General features: G+C 41.5%; 6 protein-coding genes and 1 long non-coding RNA gene across 10 annotated transcripts; 3 read left to right on the forward strand and 4 right to left on the reverse strand.

The window, feature by feature from the left end:
* Positions 1-58: 58 nt before the first annotated feature.
* On the reverse strand, positions 59-4779 carry LOC105685129 (cullin-2). 3 transcript variants are annotated; one of them, XM_012398979.3, is made up of 9 exons: positions 4551-4680; positions 4225-4462; positions 3361-3586; positions 2779-3277; positions 2449-2628; positions 2139-2357; positions 1896-2066; positions 866-1807; positions 59-493 (listed from the first exon to the last, which is right to left on the reverse strand). In XM_012398979.3, exons 3-9 carry the CDS (start codon positions 3477-3479, stop codon positions 362-364), a joined length of 2262 nt encoding a protein of 753 aa, XP_012254402.1. In that variant the 5' UTR covers positions 3480-3586; positions 4225-4462; positions 4551-4680; the 3' UTR covers positions 59-361. The 3 variants fall into 3 exon arrangements, with proteins under 3 accessions (XP_012254402.1, XP_012254401.1, XP_012254403.1); XM_012398978.3 differs by lacking the exon at positions 4225-4462 and having other exon boundaries at positions 4643-4779; XM_012398980.2 differs by lacking the exon at positions 4225-4462 and having other exon boundaries at positions 4551-4684.
* Positions 4780-4828: 49 nt separating this feature from the next.
* LOC105685116 (proteasome subunit beta type-3) lies at positions 4829-6032 on the forward strand. The gene is made up of 3 exons (XM_012398962.3): positions 4829-4982; positions 5256-5821; positions 5883-6032. The coding sequence occupies exons 1-3, from the start codon at positions 4980-4982 to the stop codon at positions 5929-5931; spliced, it is 618 nt and encodes a 205-aa protein (XP_012254385.1). The 5' UTR covers positions 4829-4979; the 3' UTR covers positions 5932-6032.
* Positions 5853-7069, reverse strand: LOC105685115. Its single transcript, XM_012398960.3, has 2 exons — positions 6883-7069; positions 5853-6796 (listed from the first exon to the last, which is right to left on the reverse strand). Exons 1-2 carry the CDS (start codon positions 6932-6934, stop codon positions 6168-6170), a joined length of 681 nt encoding a protein of 226 aa, XP_012254383.2. The 5' UTR covers positions 6935-7069; the 3' UTR covers positions 5853-6167.
* Positions 7070-7168: 99 nt separating this feature from the next.
* Positions 7169-12002, forward strand: LOC105685132 (band 4.1-like protein 5). 2 transcript variants are annotated; one of them, XM_012398984.2, is made up of 7 exons: positions 7171-7488; positions 7852-7999; positions 8096-8272; positions 8452-9177; positions 9241-9680; positions 9942-10376; positions 10559-12002. In XM_012398984.2, the coding sequence occupies exons 1-7, from the start codon at positions 7336-7338 to the stop codon at positions 10688-10690; spliced, it is 2211 nt and encodes a 736-aa protein (XP_012254407.1). In that variant the 5' UTR covers positions 7171-7335; the 3' UTR covers positions 10691-12002. The 2 variants fall into 2 exon arrangements, with proteins under 2 accessions (XP_012254408.1, XP_012254407.1); XM_012398985.2 differs by lacking the exon at positions 9942-10376 and having other exon boundaries at positions 7169-7488.
* Positions 12003-12712: 710 nt separating this feature from the next.
* On the forward strand, positions 12713-19824 carry LOC125501814. The gene is made up of 3 exons (XR_007279503.1): positions 12713-13669; positions 19542-19612; positions 19703-19824. It is a non-coding gene; the product is annotated as an uncharacterized LOC125501814 (long non-coding RNA).
* LOC105685113 (facilitated trehalose transporter Tret1-like) lies at positions 13662-15657 on the reverse strand. Its single transcript, XM_012398958.2, has one exon. The coding sequence runs from the start codon at positions 15420-15422 to the stop codon at positions 13764-13766; it is 1659 nt and encodes a 552-aa protein (XP_012254381.2). The 5' UTR covers positions 15423-15657; the 3' UTR covers positions 13662-13763.
* Positions 18708-23649, reverse strand: LOC105685114 (myb-like protein U). The gene is made up of 3 exons (XM_020851877.2): positions 23502-23649; positions 22449-23146; positions 18708-22272 (listed from the first exon to the last, which is right to left on the reverse strand). Exons 1-3 carry the CDS (start codon positions 23647-23649, stop codon positions 19249-19251), a joined length of 3870 nt encoding a protein of 1289 aa, XP_020707536.2. The 3' UTR covers positions 18708-19248.
* Between the last annotated feature and the right edge of the window lie 1221 nt (positions 23650-24870).

A 24870-nucleotide genomic window follows, 5' to 3' on the forward strand; every position in this document is an offset into this window, starting at 1 on the left:
CAACGAAAGTTAAAATTGCAAGGCAGGTCTGCTACAACCATATAAATTAGACAGAGTATAAAATAGTAACGACATCTTTATTAGCTGTGTATATATTACATTTTACCTAATCAATTACTTTATTTTAATCGTTCAAGGAGTAGTTAAGTATCCTAAGTTACTCCGTAGCCCTGTTCTGGTGCTTCAATATCTTTGGAAACATGTTGTTGTTTAACAAGGCTGAAATCTTTCATGTTCTTGGCAAATAGGTAACTCGCAATTATTACACGAGTCTTGCAAAGAAGACGGCACATTACGACTCACAGGATATACGTGAGTATCTTATTTCAAAATAAATTATCAAAGGTGGGCCGAAGTTGGGTTACGCGACGTACGAATATTCATCCGAGCTATTGAACGTTCGCTCAATGTATTGTTTGTCAATTAAAGCCTCGATGCATTTCTTTATCATCCCGATGGACGGAGCGAAAGTAACTTTCGATTGACCAAGGACCTGTAACAATAATCAATACATCGATAATAACTAGTATGAAGCTGAGCTTTAAACTAGCCAAAAGCAATACAGTAGTTAGTCAAAATAGAGGTAAAAAAAAATAATCTACAAATATTTATAAAGGTCACCCTGTTAATTAAGGTTCTTACGAACAAACTCTTTCGATGATCATAGTATTGACGAAATATTTTTACTGAGAAAATAATTTTTCCACAACTCATCGTATTGTTCAAGATTTCTGATTAGTTATATAAATATTGATATTCTCGACATCATCAATAATAATAACAATAACAATAATAATACTAATAATAAAAATAAAAATTCATTGAAGTAAGATATCACGAATGACTTTATTTCTAGTTGACTTACCTCTTGTACAAGCTGGTTGTGCCGCAGGACTTTTCTGCTCTTCATTATGCGTACAATTGCTGCCTGAAGATAAAGTTTCCGATCGTCATCGACACTACGATGGGTCGCTTCGGCGTCGTGAGGTGCGTCTCGTTGAAGAGCTCCGGTAACGCGGAACTTTGTTCTTTTATTAGAGTACTCTAGATTGAGCATGAGTATTGTTTCCTCTCCAAGTTCACTGTCGGGTGATTTCTTCAGGAGCTTGCACTCTATCAAACTGACCGCATGTTTTTCAAGTTGCTCTTGAGAAAGACGAAGGGATACCGCAGCCTCTTTACAAGATATGGAGTCGCAGTGCTCAAATAATAAGAGCAGCGCCATTTGATAAGTTTGTACGGTAACGAGATATGCCCTTTTTAAGTAATTCAGCTTTAATTCACCCTGACAAAGATGATGAAGCCAGGTAAGTTTACGCCCGCTGAATTGAGCGTGGTAAAATGTCTCGAAAGCTTGGACTGACTGCTCAAGTTGCTGTGGAACGTGAAACGGACCGGGAGATGGAGGTAGACCGAGTGGCCAGGCACCTGCTTGAAGAACATAAACTCCAAATCCTATGCCAAGCTGTTTTTGACCCTCGCCTTCTCGCTCTCTGAGACTTGCGGAGAACTTTGTGTTCAAATCAGCAGACACAGACATGTCCGTGAACATCCTATGGAGTTTGTTTGTGAATTCGTAACCACAGGCTTGTTTTAACCGATCTATCATCGCTTCCTCAGCGTCCATTGACTGTGATTGCTGATGAATTAAACGCTTTGCTAACATTCGGGAGTAGAATTTTTGGAACACGTCCTTGTCGTCCACATATTTAAAGACTGTTATTGATCGGGCTAGTTTTTCTTCTACTTCACCCTCTGTTGTTCCACGAGAAGATTTTTTTAGTAGGGAATCACAGTATTTTGCTAACTGAAATTATTTTTTAGATTAGTTACGAGTCCAGCAAAAACCAAATCGATCATGAAGAATTGATAAAATTAAAATTTTTTATATTCACCAGTTCGGGGGCTCGGGCAGGTTGCCGAACTGCCGGTCGGTGGTTCACAACTGCTGAACAGGCCTTGTCGAGGGCACTGACAAAGGCTTGATCGCCTTTGAATACAACCTTGATGAGCTCAGAGTATTTAGTATGCACGTCCAAGATGCTTTCTACGAATTGTGTATGTACCTGAAATTACCGAAAGGTTAATCACCATTCTGATGAATTCCTGACTTAACCAGCGGTCTGCATTATACCTACATTGTCTCCTTGAAGAGTTCCAACAGCTTGTAAACCCTGTTGAGTGATGTGATCGGTGAGTTTTCGAATTAGAGGTGCCAGACCCGAAGGCAACGGCCTGAGCAAAGGATACAGAAGACTTAGATCATCCCTACGCTCATTTTCTACCATAGATTCAGCTTCAGTATGCAGCCAAACCACGTGAGCAGCTACCATTTTCTCCTGACAACATTGTCGCACCTGAAATGAGTTTTTCATAATACGAAATTATCTGGAGATCAAAGATGTAGTTTTGCGGAAAAAGATATGAAATGACGAATTTATTGTTTACCTTCGGAGCTGAACTGACATGAAGAAATTTGTGACTACGTAATTCTTCCTCGCTGAGTCTCCAGCTCACCCGTTCCATATAGCGGGAAACATCTGATTGTTGCAGGAATTCTGAAGCTTCTCTCGAATAAAATTCACCGCTATCTTCGAGAAAAGGTTCTTCAAAAATTTGCTGATATAACTGCAATCATATCGGGTGTCAGAAAAAGTTAAATTACTGAGTTTTCGTTGCTATCTACAAAATATAATAAGGTGAAACGAAAATCTGAAAAATGGGTAGATTTCCAACAGAGTAAGGGTAAAATGAAATGGAAGAGATGTTCGTACGTACATCTAACTGGCCTTTCATTTTGTATTCTTCCACACGAACAAAACTTTGAATGACTCCACACATAACTTCAGTGGTAGCATGTTGAGCCTGTCCCATTCGATCGGCATGAATTCCAGCTAGTAAAAGTGATACCAAAGACGTCCTCAAAGACGTTATCATCTTACGTTTCCAAATATCCAGTCCAAGCTCCCCAATTTCCATTTGCTCCTGGTCATCCGCTTCAATTGCGTATGCAGCCCCATATATTATTTGAGCTTCTGTAATCTTCTGACTTTTTATGTGCTGCTGATTGAGGTAGAGGTAAAGCTGGTTCAGGTAATCCATTCCTTGCGAATATTCTTTCCAAGCTGCGTGGTACGCTTGTAAAAGACCCGCATCTCCTTGTTTTGTAACTCGTTCCAGCAGCTCTGAGACATGATCGTTTAGAAACTGCTTTGTCTCATTATATAGTTGATCGGCCATAGAGTCAGGGTAAGCAACGCACAGCGAATAAACATCCCTGTCATAAATTACCGTTAGTAACAGTGGCTGGACAATTTTAAAGTTGATATCTCTAAATTCTTTAGGGCAGAGACTACGTACATGAATCTGTCATTCCATGTCGATTTGGGAATATCAGCTAAAGTGATAACTCCTTTGAGGGTTCCTTGGAGAACATCCCAAGTCTGAGTGAAGTCAACCCGTTTTGGTTTGAGCGACATTTTGCAGTTTTTATTATATATCTTAGGTAAAGCTGGTTCTTCTAAAAATTTTTATTGCCAGGTATCAGGATTACAAATTATAGATGACAGCTGCAGCTGCAAAATTTCTACAAATTCGAAACACCATGTTAATCAATTGCATGAAGAACGATAAGAAATTGTGGAATGCAAAATATATCAAATGGAACAGGGTATTCGTTCTATTCATATAGAGTAACATTGTTTTCACTCCCTAAGCCAAGTTACAAAATTAAAATAATGCAACTACAAACTATACGTGAATGCAAAGTCATCGCGTGCCTCCATTTCTCCAACATTGATCTATATGTATATTTTAGCCTATAACATTTATGAAATATCAAAGGAACATTAATTCATGTTCCCAACCGCTAAGGTTCCAATTTAGATTTTTGTTTGATGAGTAAAATTATACTGCTGAATAACATCTACTCAAACACATGAATAATAATGTCGGTGTAATTTAACAAAAAGACTTTGGACAAATGGTAAATTTCATCATATTTTTAATAAATTGTTACATAAAAGTAATACGAAAACTTGACAGTGTAAAGAAGAAAGTTAATCATTATAACAGATGGTTATTGACTAAAATTATCTATGTCTAGTCTGTTTGTTGATTAAAAATCACTTGGTATGGAAGTAAGTCAAGGCCACAGGGACCTCAGAGATTTAAATATTCCAATTCGGTAATATGATTTCAAAAATTATGAAGAAAAATCGATACCTTATAGATTGTTAAAAATCGAAAAAGGTTCTTCTTCTGAATAATATCAGACCTTGAAACTCTACTTTAGTGTGTGAAATAATGAATTATCGATGCAACCAAGCAGGTTAATTTAACGGAAACTTTAGCCCCAATGTCGAAAGGGTGTCGAAATTTTGGCACATTCCTCGATTTGTATATTTGTAACACGATATCGTAGTGACTATAAATCCGCAAATTTTATATGGACAAGTCATTCCTGGTTAAAAAATAAATGACATTTGAAACGCATGATACAAGACTCCGAGATGGCTTATGCCCTGCCAATGGTTTCCCATTTTACGTACGTAATTACACTGCGCAACAGCTTCAGTTAATCCCTTTGACTTAATGGATTATTCATTTATTTTAAACTAACGTGTACAACCAAATAGTCTACCTTAATGTTCTCAATAACATTACACGGCCATTTTTTTCTGAACTCAATTAGAAATTAAGGGTGGGGGTTGTCAAGAACGTTTCCCCATAGAACGTGCGATAAAAAGTCTCTGCGGTGAATTCAAAAGGTTCGTGAAGCTGTTTACACCCCTTGTGGTGATGATGAGAAGGGATTCGAGGATCGATCTCTCGAATAGCAAAAACGGTAAACCGTTTGCTGTTCGCAGCTGGTGGGTGCCACTTTAGTTCGTGGTTCGTCAAACCGCAAGCGGCACTGTTGCTGACAAATATAGTGTTAAATAATTTGCTCAACTCGTTGGAATTAGAACTCAACTGAAATGGTAAGACTTGAATAAGAATAAAGCAATGGATCATTCATTTTTCCAAACTATGAATGACTCAGAAAATCAACCCCTAATAGAGCACTCTAATAATCATCTCTCTGGTTAGGTTTATGTCAAACTACTGATGACACTGCATATTTGTAGGAGGAAAATCATCAACTTTGAAGTGTACAACTATTTCAATGGCACCATCAACTCAAATCACTGGAACTAAAATCACCGTGCTCCTTTGCTGAACTTTGGTTGATCATTTTTTTTTATCCATTTCAGAGTATCTTGGCGTACAATGGAGGAGCGATCATAGCCATGAAGGGCAAAAACTGTGTAGCTATAGCTGCGGATCGCCGATTTGGTGTACAAGCACAGACGATATCATGTGACTTTGAAAAAATCTTTGAGATGGGGCCGCATTTATTTCTAGGCCTTCCAGGCCTTGCCACAGACACACTGACTGTTATGCAGAGGCTGAGATTCAGACTCAACTTATATGAGCTGAAGGAGGATAGAAAAATCCATCCAAAAACCTTCAGTTCAATGATTTCTAACTTACTATATGAAAAGAGATTCGGTCCCTATTTTGTCGAACCAGTAATTGCTGGTTTAGATCCTGTCACTTTTGAACCCTTTGTTTGTAACATGGACCTGATTGGTTGCCCTAATGAACCTGAAGATTTTGTAGTCGGAGGTACTTGCACAGAGCAATTATATGGAATGTGTGAAGTTCTTTACGAACCAAACTTGGAGCCAGACGAGCTCTTTGAAACCATTAGTCAGGCTCTGGTTAATGCTTGCGATCGTGACGCTATGTCTGGATGGGGAGCAATCGTTCACATCATGTGAGTTAACAACAATGACTAGTTCTGAGAGTAGCTTATAATTTCATCGCTTTATTTTCAGTGAGAAGGACAAAGTTACAACAAGAACACTCAAGACGCGAATGGATTAATGTAGTTCAAGCAAACTACATATCTTAATTGTCTTTACTACTCTGTATCATTAAGGAAAAAACAAACGAAAAAGAAACGAAATAAAAAAATTTGTATTGCACTGGGTCGACAAAAGTTGGAGAACATTCTGACAACCTACTGTGGACATTTCAAAAATTACAGGAGGACGTGAAAGCACAAATTTTTTTGTAATCATTTATTTTCTCTAATTATATCTTTAGGGACATTTGTAAAATCACCACGGTTTTTTGGGCGTTGGGTCAAGCCCCAATTTTTGTCTTATAATGTATGCAGGAAGGCGTTTTCCCTTCCAGTACAGTGGTAAGGGAACTTCAGTTGCTTGACGGATTTTTTCAGCAACATACTTTTCTGCATCAAACTGTTCTGCCTCTCGAATTTTGGCAAGTAGTTCGGCTTGGAAAGCTTTTTCCTTAATCAACTCTCGTTTCTGCCTTCTCTTGGCCCATTCATATTTCACCCTCTTCCTAAATTTTTTCAGCTTGTGTGTTTTCATTTTCCGTTTTCTTATGACTATCATTCTGACAGCATGTTTTTCTATTATTTGTCCATCGGTTGCTGGGAGTTCAATGACATTTGTTGGAAAATCTTCAACATGATCCACTTTAGATCCCTTCGGTGGCTCAATAATCTGAAGATTAGTTATTAGTGGACACCTTATTATCTTTGCAATGCCACCACTGCTGCATGGAAAATTGGAATCTACATTTATACTCCATGGACTAAACGTAACGATCGGATTTGACGATAGAGCTTTGTCATTTTGTTTACTAAAATACTGCGCTGGTGAATCTGTGAAGGCGTGGGAACGGGATTCAACTGTATAACTCTGCGAAGAAATACCCCCTAGAAATAACGAGCAAAGATAGGTTACTGTGGAACAGGTTAGCGGGCTCCAGCCTTTGAACAAATCATAAAATTATTCTACTTACGCCTTGTACAGATTTGTAATTGACGCAGTAACCTAGGCAAGGCAAAAGCCATTTTTTGAGAATTACATCAAACGATAACTGAATAGTTTTAACTCAGCATTTCACTACTTCGTGCTGATTCTTGTATTAAAGAGCTCCGTTAGCAGATGAGAGTAGTCAACGATTACAACTTGTACCACCGTTTACCAAGAGACAGGACAACCAAGTTATCTCTCTTTGTTAAATTATTGTATGGTCAAAGCAGTGGCGAAAGAGAGGGGCAAATGTGGAAGCTGCATTGCAAATGTCTGCCGTTGTCAACACAGGCGAAGGGGTGTGTTTGAGTTTGTGCCTGTCGGAACCATCACGCTGACTGACCTGGCGAAACTTTAATCAGGCAAAAAATAGCAGTTAAACTTCAGTGATGATAATACGATTTAATAATTGATTGGAGTGCCTCGGAAATTGGTGAAAATGCTTAGATTCCTTTCGCGCCGTAGGGGACGCAGTACCACTGCTCAGGGCGGTTCGTCCCATATTAAAAATCAGAGATTATTGGGAAACAAAAACGTTGTTCAATGCAGGGTAATCCTGTTGGACGGGACAGACTTGCCCATAGAATTATCGGTAAGAAAAAAAATAAGCTTTTAACAGTATCAATTTATTAAACATAACCATTTGAAAACTGTCTCATACTTCAAGGTATTTCAAATTTTACAACAATGTACCATATTTTAAAGCTACTTCCCACTGTTGAAAGTTTCTATTAGAGAGCTGTTTGGTGTCTTCATAGTAATCATGAGAAGGATAATGTTTCCAATTAGTTAATCATGTCTACATGTCTCCTTGAATAAAAATGGGGTCAAAGTTCACCTGAAACAGCTGTGACAGCGACTACTAGTAATGTGATGCTAGATTCGTTGTGTATAAAAAAAAATCATTCGCTGGATTGTGGTGTGATGATATTTAATTTTTTGTCTCACTATCCAGAAAAAAGCACTGGCCAGCGATCTCTACGAACAAGTTTTCTACAGTCTGGATTTGATCGAGAAGGATTATTTTGGGCTACAGTATACAGACAGCAACAATGTGCAGCATTGGTTAGATCCGACCAAACCAATTAAGAAACAAGTTAAAAGTAAGCGAATTAATGAATTTTGCTGTTTAACTGAGATTGTGATATATAGTTTTTTACTTGAGAGATGTAAAACTTTTATTTTTTTTTTATGTCAAGTCGGACCACCATATACCTTACGATTGAAAGTGAAATTCTACTCTTCGGAGCCAAATACTCTGAGGGAGGAACTGACGAGATACCAATTCTTTCTCCAATTGAAGCATGATCTCCTCGATGGAAGACTACACTGTCCTCATCCAGTTGCCGTGCAAATGGCAGCACTTGCTTTGCAATGTGAGTCATGGAATTAATCTCATGATCCAATTAGGCTTTTAATCGTGTCGCTTTATTACGATAGTTATAGATAGGTAGTTTCTGTTACAAAACTTAAGTTTATTGAATTATGAGAATATTGAGGAGCATTATATTCATGGTATGGTGGATTTTTTCGAACACTTTGTAATTCTCAACAGCTGAATTGGGCGACTACGATCCTTCGATACACAGCGCAGCGACGGTATCAGAATTTCGCTTTGTGAACGATCAAACAGAGCAGATGGAGTTGGAAATTCTTGAAGAATATGCAAAGTGTTCCGGTCTAAGCCCAGCACAGGCAGAATCAGCGTATCTTGGAAAAGCTAAGTGGCTAGACATGTACGGAGTAGACATGCATACGGTACTTGGCAAGGATGCGTGTGAATATTCTCTCGGTTTAACACCAACTGGAATTTTGGTATTTGAGGGTTCACAAAAAATCGGGTTATTCTTTTGGCCGAAAATCGGGCGCTTGGATTTTAAGAAAAAAAAACTGACACTGGTTGTCGTGGAAGAGGATGATCAGGGCCAAGGAGAGCAAGAGCACACTTTTGTTTTCCGACTAGCCAATGAAAAAGCCTGCAAACATTTGTGGAAGTGCGCAGTTGAACATCATGCCTTCTTTCGACTACGTGCGCCGGTCAAGGGAGCTGGTGCTCGCCAAAACTTCTTCCGAATGGGTTCCAGATTTCGATATAGCGGGAAGACTGAATTTCAAACTACTCAGCTAAACAGAGCTCGACGTACCGTTCAATTCGAACGGCGTCCCAGTCAGAGATATGCAAGACGTCAAAGCCACGTCCTTCGAGAACGCCAGCATCAGGTCGAACAGCCGGCCGTTCAGCCACAGATTCAACCACAAGCTCCAACTCAACCACCAGTTGGTAAGGGTTTGAAAAGATTCCGTTTCCACGATAACTTTCTACATTTATTTCGGTTGCTTTCAGCTGTAGAAATCGATGCACTGCGTCGTGAGCCGAGCAGGTGCAGCTCTAATTCAACAAGCTCGAGCATCCAAGGAGCCTCTTCTCCATTGGTAGATTCCTTGCTGAAGTCATTAGCCAAGGATCAGCATCCACCTGAACCAAGAAATCAGACCACCGCAGTGGGTACCGATAAAGAAGCTGAGCCAGTTAAGCCAAGTTTAACTGCCGAGAGTATGACTAGTCAGCAATCGCAATTGGTACCCAATAATCAGGTCGGTGGCGGCTCTACGCTGCCCCCTCGCACTCCTATACCTCCTGAATCATTAAAATGTAACATTCTGAAGGCAAAATCACTGGAACAGGGTAAAAACTCAAACCTGATATCAGTCAGTGCCGTTGAGCTGCCGTCTCTTCCTGCAGACAAGAATCGGCACACCGACGCTGCTACAATTGTATCTGTGGTGAGTTTCAGTTGCTTTTATAGAATTTCGCTACCAATTGTGTATCATATACAGTTGAAGTATCGCCCTTTAAGATAGTTTTTTGCCATCACGACTCCCACTTGGTACTCGAAAGGAAGTTACGATCATCAAATTCATCAAGTGTTTGATTTATTTCCTGTGCGTTGTCGTCGCTCTTGTTTATTGCCATCCTCTCGTCGTTTGTTGCTAGCTTTTTTATCCTTAAATATTTTGTTGCTTTCGCTTGGCCTGAACGCGTAGGGCGGAGATAAATTGACCCTCTCCGTGACCGGAGCTGCCGCTACCCCATCGGCTGATGATTCGGTGACAGTCACCCATTTTTCACTGGACAGTTGGGGACAGATTGAACAGAAGACTACGCCGCTGACTCCAAAAGTATCTAATCAGTCCCAAAATCCGTTCAATCCGTTTACAACGACCGAAAATAACGACCTTGCACAAACTTCGGAGGAAAAGGATAAGCCTGTTGTTCGGATCAGCGAAGAAGACGAGAATAAAAATACCAATCCTTTCATTGACTGCAACCCGTTCTTGGGTATGCTCAATCCATTTAAGGAGGAACAATCTCTAATTTTGGAGAAGAGAGACGAAGGAGAAAGAGAAGTCGAGCGTGGCGGAGCCAGGATAGTTAAAACAGAAGAGATTCAAACTACAACAACCACCGTTGCTCACAAGGTGAGTTTGCTGTTAATGTCGCTTGCTATTTTTTTAAAAACCGCATCGTTTGCGCGCATCTACATCAGTTTTTACCCATTTTCTTGGAGTTGTTTTGTTTTTGTGGCATTGGAAAATATGCGGGCTTGGTTAAAATATGCGAGTTCCAAGGCTGAAGAGCCCTGTCAAATTTCTATGTACAGGAAGACGGACAAGAGGCTTCGGATATCAGTCCGTGGCTTGTGGCCGATCCTACTCAGGAGACTTCATCAATTCAAAGTCCTGCTCGCCACACCGTTATCACCAGAAAAACAGTCATAACTACGCAGCTTTGAATCCTGCCAGATTTTGGTTCAGTATTGTTAATTATTATTAGTGCAACAGTATCGTTCCTTTCAGGTACATAATTATCTATAATAATATCCATAAACACTCCGCAAATGCCTTATAAACATCGAGGAAGATTTCCACTCAACGAGGAATTATATTTAACAAAAGAAAAAAGAACAAGATTAAGCTTGAATTAGTGAATACCTGAAACGTCAGGTAAAACGGTTGAGACGGACGTTTATTCAAAATTATTATTTATTTGTAAATAAGATAAAAAATTTTGATCTTCCTCAATCCGTATAAACCATACATCACGTTTTTCCAATATTTCCAACCATATATCCATTGCAAAGTATTAAATGGTGAATAATTAACGAAGGCAGCTAAAATGAGTATTGAAAAGAAAAACCAATACTCATACTCTTATTGGGGTGGACTGAGGAAAGAATCTCTTAAACGATATAGTATCTAATCGGTAAACGTAATATTGGGACCATAACGTTTATAACATTTATATATATACTTAAAAAAAAACATGTTGCAGTACTATTAAAATATGCAAACATAAAAACGTATACATGACTACCTTAAACTTTGGCACGCCAAATGTGCTGAATAACTAACTTAGGGTACAATTATATACGTGTTTAGTCAAGACAGCTCGTGAAGAGATTGTGCAGCAATATTAACACTACATCGATTAATCTTTTCCCTAAACGATTTCAATGAAATGGTCCTGAGAATTTATACCGATGCTCATTGCGATGCCCTTGGTAATTGAAATTGATAGTTTGCAGTATTCGTAGTCCACCAACGTGTTCAATTGATGCAAACGACTGATGTCTGAAGAATTTTTCTTGTCTACTTTTTTTTACACACACTGTACGAGCTCTCTTCCACGAGCAATTTATACGTGAATATTTTTAACGGAATATATACATTTATTGTGTGTATTAATATTATCAGATATTCTTAAAAATGTATTAACGGTATGCATTCCAGTATACATAGAAGTTGATAACGTGGCCTTAATATGTCATAATTCTTGTCGTAAAAATTGCCTTATTAGGTATTTACATATTATAATTATGAAATATACACAAAAAATAAAAAGAAAACGAAAATAAAAAAAAATTATATATGTACCTAGACTCTTCCTAAAAAGAGATAAATAGCAATATATTAATATACATATACATAAATATTATTATATTAATTTTTAATTTAGATGTAATAATAGAATTTTATAATGTTATGCGTGAATTCCCTGATCTATTCCGTCCCATAAATAAAGTATAAAATAATAAAATTAAAAAAGTTGCATTCATACTTTTTAACGACATTCAAATATGGCGCATTATTATTTAACCATAACTATCGAGATCGATAATCGATATTTCGATGCTTAATCGATACCATCGTCGGCGGCAATTGTTTTTGGCGGTTGGTTTTCGTTCAGCGTCCTTGTTGTCGGCGTCCTTTTTGGGTGAGTTAAAAAGCTTTGAATTTAATTGAAACTGATTGATTAGCAGTAAAATTTTATCGCTAAACATCATGCGGTGATCTGCGTGTGCCGAAATTTCAACGGCAGGTCAAAATATCGTCATAAAGTGAAGGGACGATCGTACAGCGAAGCGACAGTTTTCCACGCGCGTGGTGTGTGATGGTATTGGGATTGGTTTTGTTGTATATTTCCTATCCTAAGTTTAAATATGTTGGAATATTAATCGTAACGGTCAAACAGACCTAGTTACAATATAGGAATTCGTTCATTTTCAGTTTGGTGGTTTTGGAGGATACCCGCGTCTCGGCTGGGTTCGAAATTTTCAACATCATTCAGCCGTGATTTTAATAAGTTGATGCAGTTGCATACAGAGTGCGTTCTTGGTTCGGTAATAAAAATTTGTAAATTGCGGTGATAAATTTTGATGTACCTGTTGCAGCAGTCCACGACACTGCAAGTGCACTATTGCATAACTTGAGCTTCCAGAATAACGTAGTCCGGTGAGTAACGTAATTTTATTTACTACAATTTTATTTTTTATTAATGTTATTTGAACGCGCTGCTTGTCTCCGGATACGTTAATTTAGCACGGTGGTATTTTTTATTCTTTCAATTCCATCAAATTTTCTCAAATCAAGTCCGCGTTACGAACCTGTGCCGTTTTTGGTTAGCTACAGCGAAAGGGAACCTAAATCTCATCGTTCTCAATCGCGAACGCGATCAGATAAAAACATATTTATTGATATACATGTACATACATATGTATTATTACATCAATTTTTAATTTAGAATCAAAATTTAATTTAATTCATAATTTTATATAAGGTGGATTCAAATATGGCGCATTATTATTTAACCATAACTATCGAGATCGATAATCGATATTTCGATGCTTAATCGATACCATCGTCGGCGGCAATTGTTTTTGGCGGTTGGTTTTCGTTCATCGTTCTTGCTGTCGGCGTCCTTTTTGGGTGAGTTAAAAAGCTTTGAATTTCATTGATACTGATCAATTACCAATAAAGTTTTATCGCCGGACACCATGCGGTGATCTGCGTGTATCGGAATTTCAACGGCAGGTCAAAATATCGTCATAAAGTGAAGGGACGATCGTACAGCGAAGCGACAGTTTTCCACGCGCGTGGTGTGTGATGGTATTGGGATTGGTTTTGTTGTATATTTCCTATCCTAAGTTTAAATATGTTGGAATATTAATCGTAACGGTCAAACAGACGTAGTTACAATTTAGGAATTCGTTCATTTTCAGTTTGGTGGTTTTGGAGGATCGACTTGGACCGATATTTTCAACATCATTCAGCCTTGATTCCGATAACTTGGTGCAGTTGCATACAGAGTGCGTGGTCAGTTCGATCATGAAAAATTGTAAATTGCGGTGATGAATTTCGATGTACCTGTTGCCGCAATTCACGATGCTGCGAGTGCACTCGAACATCCGGAATAACGTAGTCCGGTTAGTAAGGTAATTTTATTCAATATAAGTTTATTCTTTATAAAAAAAAACTTTTAATCAATAGGATAACGATTAATTTAAAAATTATACGCTACAAATCGTTTCATACGTCGGTGTCGCTTTGCGGGCCGTCATAGCCTTCGTTGACACGGGGTTTAGAATTTTCGTTGAATTTTCTTTCGAAGTTCTCCTCTATCTCCTTGAGAGTTTTATCTTTAGTTTCCGGTAGAAAAAAGATGAGGAAAACCGTACCGGCGGCGGTGATAATTCCGTAAATCAGAAAAGTCCCTTCGGCGCCCAAGACTTTAATCATTTCCGGTCCGGTTTTGACGACGATAAAAAAACAGAGAAACGCGAAACCCGAACTCAGTCCGGACCCGAGTCCCCTGGCCCTAGCTGGGAATATTTCGCCGCACAGCAGCCAAGGCAGCGGTACCAGCCCGATGGAAACCGCGGAAGTGTAAGAGAATAGCAAAATCGCGGGTAGCCACTGCCTCCCGAATTCCACAAAGAGTCCGAGGCTCAAAAAGAGGAGACTCAGCGCCGCACCGGCGCCCGACATCACCGCCAATAACCTTCGCGGGTATCGCCGCGTCAGCCAACACGCCAGAACGCTAGCGATCACCCTGACGATGTCCAAAATCAAAGTGACCCGATGGGCGATATCTTCGCCACCGGGTCCGGAGACTCTCGCTATCAGCTGCACGCAGTAAAAAGTGATCGTGTTGACCCCCGAGAATTGGGCCGTTAGAAAAAATACGTTCAATACGACGAGCGGTTTCCAAAAACTGCGGGACTTCCAGATGGAACCGATCGACTCCCGGGGGGCGTCGGAGGGGTTGTCGATGCCCAAGGAGACGAACTCCCGGTCGGCGTCGTTGCCGCGCAGGTAAATCCACGTGCTCCTCGCCTCGTTATCGCGATTATTTCTGAGAAGCCAGGCCGGACTTTCCGGCGAGAAGAAGCAAGTCAGCATTGAAATTATCGGGAATAATCCGAGAAGGTGGGCGGCGACGCGCCAGTCGAGCCATGTCCCCAGGACGTGGGAGATCAATATCCCAACAGCGATGGCCAGGCTTATGCCCGCTAACAGTAAACCGCGCAGGCGCGGCTCGCTCGTTTCCGCAACGTAAACCGGGCCCAGGGGTCCCTGAAGTCCGATGCAGAGTCCCGACAACAGACGCCCGGTTATCAGCATGAAAATATTATTCGAAAACCCGACGGTGATCCAGGCGGACAGGAACAGCGGTCCGATCGCTAGCTGACTTTTTTTCCTACCGAATCGTTCCATCAGAATTCCGGATAACCAACAACCCGGTGCCATCAAGAGGGTCGCCGAGGCCGCGATCCAGGATTCTTCTCCGACCGTTTTTACGTTCAGTAAATTCGTATCGTTGTTCCCGTCGAGATTTTTCGTCCAAATTTTCATAGCGGCGGCAGCGATCGCACTCGCGTTAAATTTTTCGTCGTCCACCGCCCCCGACGCGGTCGTCGAATTAGATTCCGATTTTAATTGCGGAAGAAGCACCGCGCTGTAGCCAAAAGTTCCTCCCACGGCAATAGTCGCCATTATCGGGCCGATCGCTGTTAGTATTTGTCGAAGGATCTCATATTTTCTAACGGATTTCTCCATTTTTTTCACACGCGAGAAATCCTCGGTAATTCCGGTAGACGAGGTTTTTTTCACCGCAGCTCCCCTTTCGCCTACCGCATTTTTCGCTTCGCCTTTATCCGCAGTCGCCAGTCGAATGTCGTCCGTCATTTTTTCTATTTATTTGAAACTTTCACCTTCTCGAGCCATAGAAAATTCCACCTTATTTTCTACACTGCTGCAGAAACAGCGAACGGATTGAATTTTACCCCCGAATATTAATCGCGTCTGGTGCACCGCGGTTTACAACATGTACGAGTATTCCGTTTTGACGAACTGTAAAGAATGAATTTTGGCGAACTGGACGGTCCGTCTGTCTTTAGTTTATTTGTCGAACTAACTTTCTCTCTACAGCTTTCACCGAAACACACGTGACGTGCGCAACGATGTAACTAGACGATTTCGCGCCCGTCATAAAATTGCGAATATTTTTTACCAAAAATTCGATTCTCCGAAATTTTTCAACGTTTACTAATTATATTCTAAATCCTCGCGATGATTATGAAATCGCGCATCGTTTCCCTTATTGTGAGTATGTAACATGCGTAGGCGTGATAAATGGAAATATATATTTTCATATTTTCATTCAATTTTCTCAATATCGCAGTTCGGTTGATTACCAACGAGAAGAATTAAGAATTCATCCGGTTTTTAGGGGTTGGTACGGGGAGGGCTCGGATAGCTGAAAACCTGGGCGTGCTCAGAGTTATTTTTCATTATCCAATGGGGGCGCGCGTCGGGCGCGGCCTGCCGCCATTTTGAATACGCCTCTTGGACGCTATACGGCGGACACGCCTGTCACATACATTTCAACTCTTGAGGTTCTGCCGCGTCATCGCCGAGTACAATAACGAAATAGGTAAATAAAATAGAATATGTAGGTATCGCGTTTGAAGTACTCCTTTTTCATACTCTTCTTCATTCGGTATGTCGTCTCATATAGATTTCCTTTCATTGACGTTTCATCTCTGTATCAATTTCCGTACGTACCTCTCGTTATTTTCGCGATTTCGCAACGTACTCAGGATCGCGATGTCGGTACAGGTGATAAAAATGTGCAGGTACATGAATCTGCTGCGGAATTTCCTTATCTTTGTAAAAATAAATGTTTCCATACATACGTATACCTGTATATACATAAATATCTATGACGTTGCACAAACGTATATTCAGGTGATTCCGATTAAAAATCGCGCGTCCACGAGACAAAGGAATTTATACCTGACCATACTACATCGGTCTCCTCCAGGTGATCGCGGTTTTTAATCGTTCGATTTCTTTCATCTATACCGTTTTTTCCTTTGTCCTTTCAATTTGCGTCTAGGATAATAACCTATATAGTTGCAGCGTTCAGCGAATTCGAATACAACTACAATGTAATGATAATTTGCAACCCAGAGGAAGAAACGAAAATAAATCAACCTCATAATTAATGTACGCAACTTGGATAATTACTTACCGTGTCGGAGGCGTACGGTATATTGAAACGTATGAAATTCTTCCGCTAATTATAAGTTTCCCCACGATTATAATTCTCCATGATGAAATTCCTTCTCTCTCTCTCTCTGCTTCTTCCTCTCCGTCGTTGCAAGTAGCATTATTATAATAGTCGAGAAAAGTAAAGACGGTTGGCACCAATTCCAAATTAATATACAATGGAACGATTATCATATATGTATAGAAGATATGTGGAAGATTTCAATGAAAAAGGATACAGTTCTCGGGTATATAAATAATTTTTCGATCGACAACAATTTCAATATATATTAGGACACATATATAATAATGATATTTATTAATCATATAATTATGGTGAACGAGTACACATCATATATAATATACATATACATATTTTATGTATAATCATAATAATTTTTAATCATACGTGTTCTGTATATGAAAGTCCTATTTAATTATAAAGGTACGTGCGTATATAGGTAATATTTTCGTATCAACAATTGAAGAGAACAGAAAAAAAAATCTACAATTGAATAAATTAATAAAATATCCCGCTCGAAAACGGAGTGAAATAATAATTTATTAATATTAATAATAATAAAAATAATAATGATAATTCTTCGTTATCTCACCATATACTCAGGTTCGTAAATACAAGTATATATGTATATATACGATTGTAAAAATATTACAAATATACCTTAAAAAAAAGATTAATAATATTATATTAATAATAACAATAATAATAATAATAATGATGATGATGATGATGATGATGCTTATCGCCTTTAAACAACATATATATGTCTAACCCATTACACAATAAATAATGACAACAATTTTTAATTGATTTTCTTTAATATAATTACTACGTAATGATGATAATAAATAAAAGTAATATATACCTAATAGAAATAATATATATAACTGCAGTAAACGAAAACACGAAGTAATAGTGATATATATAAATATATGTATAGGTCTAAATAAAACGAAATACAGCCGCCGTATATGTATAATAGAATATAATGAATATTACTAGGGGTTAATGAATTTATTCATTTTTTTAATTAGGTATTGATTATCAAGGAAATCGTTATGTATTATGCAGGATATAATAATCATACCTTTTAGGTACCTATGTATCCTTCATTACATAATAGCGTCTCCCAATTACCGCGTTAATTATGTCCTTATCAATATTTACACACACCTACAAAAACCTATACGCGTAGTATACGGTATAATACTATGAAAAGGTAGCCAAAAACTCGCACATATACGCGGTATGCACTCCGTTCAATGATATTCAAAGATATTATTTGTGTTTGATGATTTTCTTTTTCTTTCATCGTGTATAAGTTGCGTTTTTGGATTTCTCTCGTTTTATTCTTTAGTTTCTATTTTTCATTCGATTCATCATCGTTAGATAACACGTAGTTGTATGTTTATACATACATATGAATATGTATACGTTATACTTATTACATATCTTATATATCTATACCTATATAGATTGCACTACGACATTGCACACACGTTCTCATTGACATTCTTTGGCATCTCTGCTATGATTATAATAATTAACTATACGTACGGTAGTACAGTACCTAGATGAATATTACACGTGCACACGTCCCACTATGTTTCCTTTTTTTTTTTTTCTTCGCTTTTTTCTATTTTCTTTTTCCTTTTTGTTTTTTTAACATTTTTCTTTTATACTCGTATCACTCGTTACAGGTATATATCTTATTATATCAATGCTACACTATACGCATTTATAAACTTAGTGTACCTTACATGTTACGCATTTTTTTTTTTTTTTCTCTCTGATACTATATTATCATTATCGGCGTCATTATTATCGTTATTGCGATGATTTTAAAAAACTTTTTTCGCACCGTCTGGAATCGATTAATTTATCAATTTTTCCTTTTTATCCTTCGCAAACTGGAAACAACAATATTGTATACGTATATATAATATATGTATAAGTAATTATGCGTTCTTGATGTTTGAATAATAATAGCGATAATATTAATAATGATGACGAATTTTCATTCAAGCTTCTTTCTTCTAACGTTCTATATTCAAATGAAACATTCATTGCACATGAGTTTTATAATCGTTCTCTTCTTTCTCCTTAGTCATGTATAAGTAAAGTTATTAAAAAATTCACGTATATATGTGATGATTATGTTTATCGTTTAGCCCGCGAACTTTGTTTATTATTATCTAATAATAATAACAACAAAAACAACAACGATATCGATATTAACGATAACGACAATTCACGCGCGAACCGCGGCGCTGGTCGCAAAATTTGTACTGAAAATCGCAATGTAATTATAAATATATATTGTATATTATATACCTATATGCGCAGCAGATGTGTCACGTGTAAAATCACTTGTGAATTGTCGATGAAGGAAAAATTATCGTTACACACAGAAAGAAGTTATAGATATGGATAATGATTTTACGGTGGTTGTTGAGAGGTGAAAAAGTTATTCCTTTGATTGTTGTTGTTTGTATTGCTGCTGTTGTGATTATTGATGATGTTGTTGTTGTTGTTGTTGTTGTTGTTACCTATGTTGGTGTTATTTCTGTTGTATTGCGAGGCAACGAATGCCTGTGGATTAGGAATGTGCCTCACGGCTAGATTTGGTTTTATTTTAATACCGTTACCGAAACTTGACATTCTTTGATGCGGTTGAGGTATCCTTAACGCGACTTTGTTACTCATCAACGTTGAATTTGTTACTCTAACAGAATCGGACGATGATCCCGACGACGAGTTTACCGGACTTGTACTTATCAGGGATACGGCAGCGTCCGAGAGGGTACGTAAGTTCAAATCCTGATTCTTTTTAACCTCCTCGATCAATTTAACGCCGCGACGGACGTTGTTACCGATCAATTTATCGTTGCAGCCAGTCGGTCTCGATTTACTGTTACCCTGCAACGTGGACGAACAACCGGACGACGACGACGACGAGGAGGAGGACGACGAGGAGGAGGAGGAGGACGAGGAGGAGGACGACGAATTGTTCACGTAAGTTGTACTGGTTATCATTTGATTCCCGCTACTGCTCGGCGTACAGCAGGGGGATAAGTCCAGAGCGTTGTTGGACCCGCTGCTCAGGTCCAACGGTTTTTCGTTCTTCGCTCCGCGGTTCAAATTGACCATCTGATTGCTGGACGGGTGACTCGTTTTCGGGGGATTCGAAAAGTTTTGCAAAACGCCGACCTGCTTCGGCGTCAAGGGCGCCAAGGGCGGGGGGCCTTTCTTCGGTCCCGCGTTGTTGCAGCCGACCGACATCGATCCCGACGCAGATTTGCTGCTGCTGCTGTTGTTGTTGTTGTTGTTGTTGTTGTTGTTGTTGTTCGACGATTTGGTCTCCGACATGATGCTCTTCAAGGCGTCGCGCATCTGCTTCTCCGCCAGTAAACTCCGCACGCGGTTCGCCTTGCTCTCGCGAAGTTGACGCTCCAGGGATTCGCGATGATAATCTATACCCCCGCCGCCCGATCCGCCGTTGCAATTATGGGAATTTCGCATCTTGTCCTGAAGCGTTTTGCTCGCTTCGCTTATCGCGATTAAACCCAAACGGCGCAACACCTCCTCGTCCTTCGGTTTCCCCGACTTTTTATCCTGCGAGGATTTCACGTGCTCGTTGCGGGAGGACGAGTCGGTGCAGGAGGATCCCTTCGAAAGGCAGACGTTCGCGTCGCCCGATTTCAGGGATATCGATTTCTTGCTCTGCATTATTATCTGAAGCTCCGAATTTTTTCCACTAGTGTTTCTCACCTTGACTAAATTTTCTTCAAACTTTTTCTGTTGACCCAACAGAGATCCCGACGACGACGACGACGACGTGGAGGAGGAGGAGGACGACGAAGGTGATCCCGACGACTGCGCGGCGGGGCAATTCATGTTCTGCGCGACCCTCACAACTTCGTCCGGTATTCCGTCGATTATCTCTTCGATGGTCTCTTCCTGTTCCTGGAGGTGATTAGTTTCCTTGACCTTCGATATTGTCGTCGTACATTTCGACGCGTTGTTCGCGTCGGATAATATCTTGACATTTTCCGCAGACGCCGCGTTCGCCGGCGACGTTTGCTGCTTATTGACGACGATACCCCCCGGGATGACGGGAGGCGACGTGATTTCCGCCGAGGCCGAAAGCGGCGGAGTCGGTGGTAGCGACGGCGTCGGATGAATTTTCGAGGAGTCCGAATTCGACGACGAATTTTGATCGAACTGAACAACTCCGGGCGTCGTCTCCGCACCGATGCCACCCGCCGCGCCGCCGCCGCTATTTTTTATTTTCTCTCTGCGCACCGCCCGCATTTGCAACAATTTCTCCTTGGCCGCACTTCCCGCGCTCGACGTTATCCTCGGCGGACACGGGGTGAGTCTCACTTTCAATTTCAAAAGATCCTCTCTGGGCGTAGTCGTTATCTCCGCTATGAGACGCTTGTTTCTGCGCTTTCGACGCTTGTGGTGCTCCATTCTCTGCACTTTGCTGCCGCCGTTCGACGTCTTTTTCGTATCCCCGGCAGCCGTCGACGAGCCGGACGAATTCGCCGTCTGCGTTACCGCCGCCGCGGACGTCGTCGTCGCCGCCGCCGCCGTCGCCGTTGGACAGGAATTACCGAGACCCTGCGGACCCGGTGCGCGCATAACCGGCGTCACTTCGCAGCGCGGTTTCTTTATCTTGACACCGTGCGTCTGCACGGAGGCGGAATTGGAATTAGAAGAAGCGCAAGACGTCGACGAAGAAGAAGAAGACGACGGCGTGACGTTGGATTCCGAAGCTACGACCGCGCGGCTGCTCGAATTATCGACGGTAACTGTCGCGTCGTTCGCTAAATTTTTACTCGACATTTGTGCGTTGGATGTGGATTTTGCCGGTAATACGGATATCATCGGTTGATTCGCGGTGGAATTTTTCAATTCCTGACCGTTGAAATTCGGAGGTGATCGCGCCTCCGCTTTTCTGCCGAAGATTTCCGATTTTTTCGCCTCGGATTCCGCGGGCAAAAACCTCGAAGACGACGACGACGACGACGAAGATGCCGAGGACTCCGTATTGGACTTTACGGACTTGGGCGAGGACTCCGGTGTCGGATGAGCGGCGGACGATGTTCCGCCCGATCTGGATGTCGGCGGTACATTTTTAATAATCGATTCCGTTCCGTAGGCGGCCTGTGCCCCCGACGAGGGCGGCGGGGGGTTCGAGTTCGGCGCGGCGGTCTGCTGCTTGGGACTGGGAGGTGGAGTCGGTGGCCTCTGGAGATTCTCCATAGCCGACACCGCTGCGGAGGACGCGTTGCTCGTCGAAACCCCGGCTACGCCATGACCGCCGAGGACCCCGTTCGACCGGACGTTGTACGGAGGATTACTCGCGAACGAAACTCCGGTACGATGATCGGTATTCGCCTGGTGGATATCCTCGCGTTTCACGACAACCCGGTAATACAACTTCATCGGAGTCTCCTAGATACACGGAAGGGAGGGGTTTGTTTTCTAGTTGTTTGTTATTTTTATTTTTTTACAATAATTGTCTTTTGCTATTTTTTTTTTTTTGCTCGCTTCATATCGAATTCGCGAACGCGCACGCGAGTGCGGTGTCTCGACCGTTCGTCCGACAAATGAATCTTGAATAAACTCACCTTGTCCCATTTGAAGATACAGGCGAGATCCAGGAGGGTCCAGGACGGCTCGAGGGGTCGCATTTGACGAGGATCGTTCGTCCCGGTCGACGAGTTCGAGGGAGTCGCGACGCCCGGTTGCGTCTCGTACAGCATCTCGATACGTTTCAACGATGAGGTGTTCGCGCCCTCGGTGTCGCCCCATCCCCGTTTCAAGGCCAACAACCTGACCAAATGGCGGACGGTGACGCCGGCCGGACATTTGAGGTATCTGATCTGTCGTCTGCTCGTGACGCCGCAGGGATTCGTCTCCTCCGGATTCGAGGGCGGTTCCTCGGTCACCTGGTTTTGGGTAAAATCTTTGCGATTCTTTCCTCTGGTTTGCGATCTGCCGTCGACGGCGAAGGTCGCCCGATTTTCCGGCTCCTTCATCTCGACCTCGTTCTCACCGTTGACGATTTCGCAGAGACTCAGACTGACCGCGTCGTCCAGCGTGAGCGACAGGGCTCCTATCGGTGCCGCGGGCGGCGGACACTGGGGATTCACCGTGCGAAAGTGACGTCTCCTCTCCAATTCGGAACGGTACAAACCGGGCACCGCCAAATAAACCAAACGCTGCAAGGCAAAGTCCGGCAACAAAGGGGGAAGTGTCAGAGCACCGCACACCGGACACACTCGAGCACCGCTGCCCAGACGACGAACGATGCAACCCCTGCAAACTGACGAAAAACAACGTTCCAACGTTACTCGATCAACCCCCCCCGACAAGGTCAGCCATCTTTTCACCCACCCCCCCTATCGCTTCGTAGTACTGGATATTTCCATTCTTTTTTTTTTTTTTTTCTTTCAACGTCATTATTTCCACGTGTCATCTACAGCCATATTTGGACCACCGACTCAACCCCCTTTTCCTCCCCACACCTCACCCCCACACACCCCTCCCACATTTATCGAACTTGAAAAATTTTCAGAAGCCGGTAAGACTTTGATTTGTATAATTGCGGTTATTCTGTATCGACCAGAAATTCGAATATGATTTTGATTGAAATTTTTTTTTGTTCTTTTCATACTAACAGGAATGGAGACACTCGACCAGTGTAGTGGCGTCGATGAGATACCCGCGACAAAGCGGACAGATGATATGCTCGTGGAGATTTTTGACCAAAGGTTTCCCTCCGTCGTTCGCAATGATGCCGCCGCTGCAGTCCGTTTGAACCGCCATTTTCGTTTTATAAATAATCCTGGAACAATCCAAGCAGAAGAGAACACCCCTGTACACATATACGTAGGTATACATATAACGTGCGTACATCATTCAGTTTACGAATGCTCGCGGTATACAGGATTTTACATCACCTGTAAACCAAACGGAAACTAAAAAAAACGCTCGCGTATCTCGTACAAAAAACGCACAGCAATGACGATGACGATGATTTCCCCCCCACGTTCGATTGCGCGAATACTGTACGCATATGGCAAATAACTGCGTGGCAAGTGCAGCGGTACGCACAACGTCCTATCTATATGTATCTATATACACAGATAAAGAGAAATGCGTGCATTTCGGTGGATCCTCGCGTACGTCCATATATACCTGCATGGGGGGGGGTGTATTCGGCCGGCTTGTTCGGTACACAAGCGTGTATTTTATACCTAGTTACACAACCGCGCGTTGTACGCGGTGCAGGCGAATCGTACGTACGCGACGATGACGAGGGGGAGGGTAAAATTCTGCCGCCGCCGCCGCTGCTGCCGCCGCTGCTTCAACGAGGGTGGAGATTACGGGGTACACGTACGCGAAACTCGCGGGGGTAGTCGTAGCGCCAGTTAGCGAATATGTTGAGGGGGGTGACACATCGTACCTCGTATACGTACGTATACGAGCTTCCCATGTGCACACACTCCAACGTGCGTACGTGGCTATTTCGTGCACCCCCGTCTGCAGAGTTACGTTGCGAATCTATACGTACACATTTGTAGCGCGTACGGTATAAATCTATGGGCGTTGTACGCACGCGGCCGATCTACAGCGATTCAACGCTTTTACCGTATACCGAATACAAAAATTATCGTCATTCTCGGTGTCTCCTCTGTTATCCTCGGACACGGACTCGAACTTGTTGTTTTGTTTCGTAGTCGCGTTTCACGTGGAGACGGTGGTTCAATTTTCACCGCTTTCCTATCTTCGTTCGGATGTAAACATTTCGCCCGACTAATCCCTCGCGTGTATACCTCAGGTGGACGTACGTACGTACGGATATCTGTGTGTTTGTATACAATAATATATATAGCGTACGCGTTTGACGGGAGTCGTCTCTCAGGGTAGTGTCAGCGCTGACACGTGGTCAAATGGCACGTGACTTTTCGACGTGTAACCAACCGCGCGCTTTTCCAACAAACCCACAAATCTCGGATCTTCTTTATACCCCGCGACGCGTATCGC

Source organism: Athalia rosae, chromosome 7 (genome assembly GCF_917208135.1).
Source record: "Athalia rosae chromosome 7, iyAthRosa1.1, whole genome shotgun sequence".
Lineage (NCBI taxonomy): Eukaryota > Metazoa > Arthropoda > Insecta > Hymenoptera > Athaliidae > Athalia > Athalia rosae.

Excerpts from the sequence above, each read along its gene's own strand:
- LOC105685129 (XM_012398978.3), bottom strand. The coding sequence starts at position 3,479 with ATGTCGCTCAAACCAAAACGGGTTGACTTCACTCAGACTTGGGATGTT. Across the intron at positions 2,629-2,778 it reads AAATGAAAGGCCAGTTAGAT|TTATATCAGCAAATTTTTGA; the intron begins GTACGTACGAAC and ends ATATGATTGCAG. Across the intron at positions 494-865 it reads ACAACCAGCTTGTACAAGAG|GTCCTTGGTCAATCGAAAGT; the intron begins GTAAGTCAACTA and ends TTATTGTTACAG.
- LOC105685116 (XM_012398962.3), top strand. Across the intron at positions 5,822-5,882 it reads GGAGCAATCGTTCACATCAT|TGAGAAGGACAAAGTTACAA; the intron begins GTGAGTTAACAA and ends CTTTATTTTCAG.
- LOC105685115 (XM_012398960.3), bottom strand. The coding sequence starts at position 6,934 with ATGGCTTTTGCCTTGCCTAGGTTACTGCGTCAATTACAAATCTGTACA. Across the intron at positions 6,797-6,882 it reads ATTACAAATCTGTACAAGGC|GGGGTATTTCTTCGCAGAGT; the intron begins GTAAGTAGAATA and ends CGTTATTTCTAG.
- LOC105685132 (XM_012398984.2), top strand. The coding sequence starts at position 7,336 with ATGCTTAGATTCCTTTCGCGCCGTAGGGGACGCAGTACCACTGCTCAG. Across the intron at positions 9,178-9,240 it reads TCCAACTCAACCACCAGTTG|CTGTAGAAATCGATGCACTG; the intron begins GTAAGGGTTTGA and ends GGTTGCTTTCAG. Across the intron at positions 9,681-9,941 it reads CTGCTACAATTGTATCTGTG|GGCGGAGATAAATTGACCCT; the intron begins GTGAGTTTCAGT and ends CTGAACGCGTAG.
- LOC105685113 (XM_012398958.2), bottom strand. The coding sequence starts at position 15,422 with ATGACGGACGACATTCGACTGGCGACTGCGGATAAAGGCGAAGCGAAA.
- LOC105685114 (XM_020851877.2), bottom strand. The coding sequence starts at position 23,649 with ATGGCGGTTCAAACGGACTGCAGCGGCGGCATCATTGCGAACGACGGA. Across the intron at positions 23,147-23,501 it reads GGTCGAGTGTCTCCATTCCT|TTTGCAGGGGTTGCATCGTT; the intron begins GTTAGTATGAAA and ends GTTTTTCGTCAG. Across the intron at positions 22,273-22,448 it reads GTATCTTCAAATGGGACAAG|GAGACTCCGATGAAGTTGTA; the intron begins GTGAGTTTATTC and ends CCGTGTATCTAG.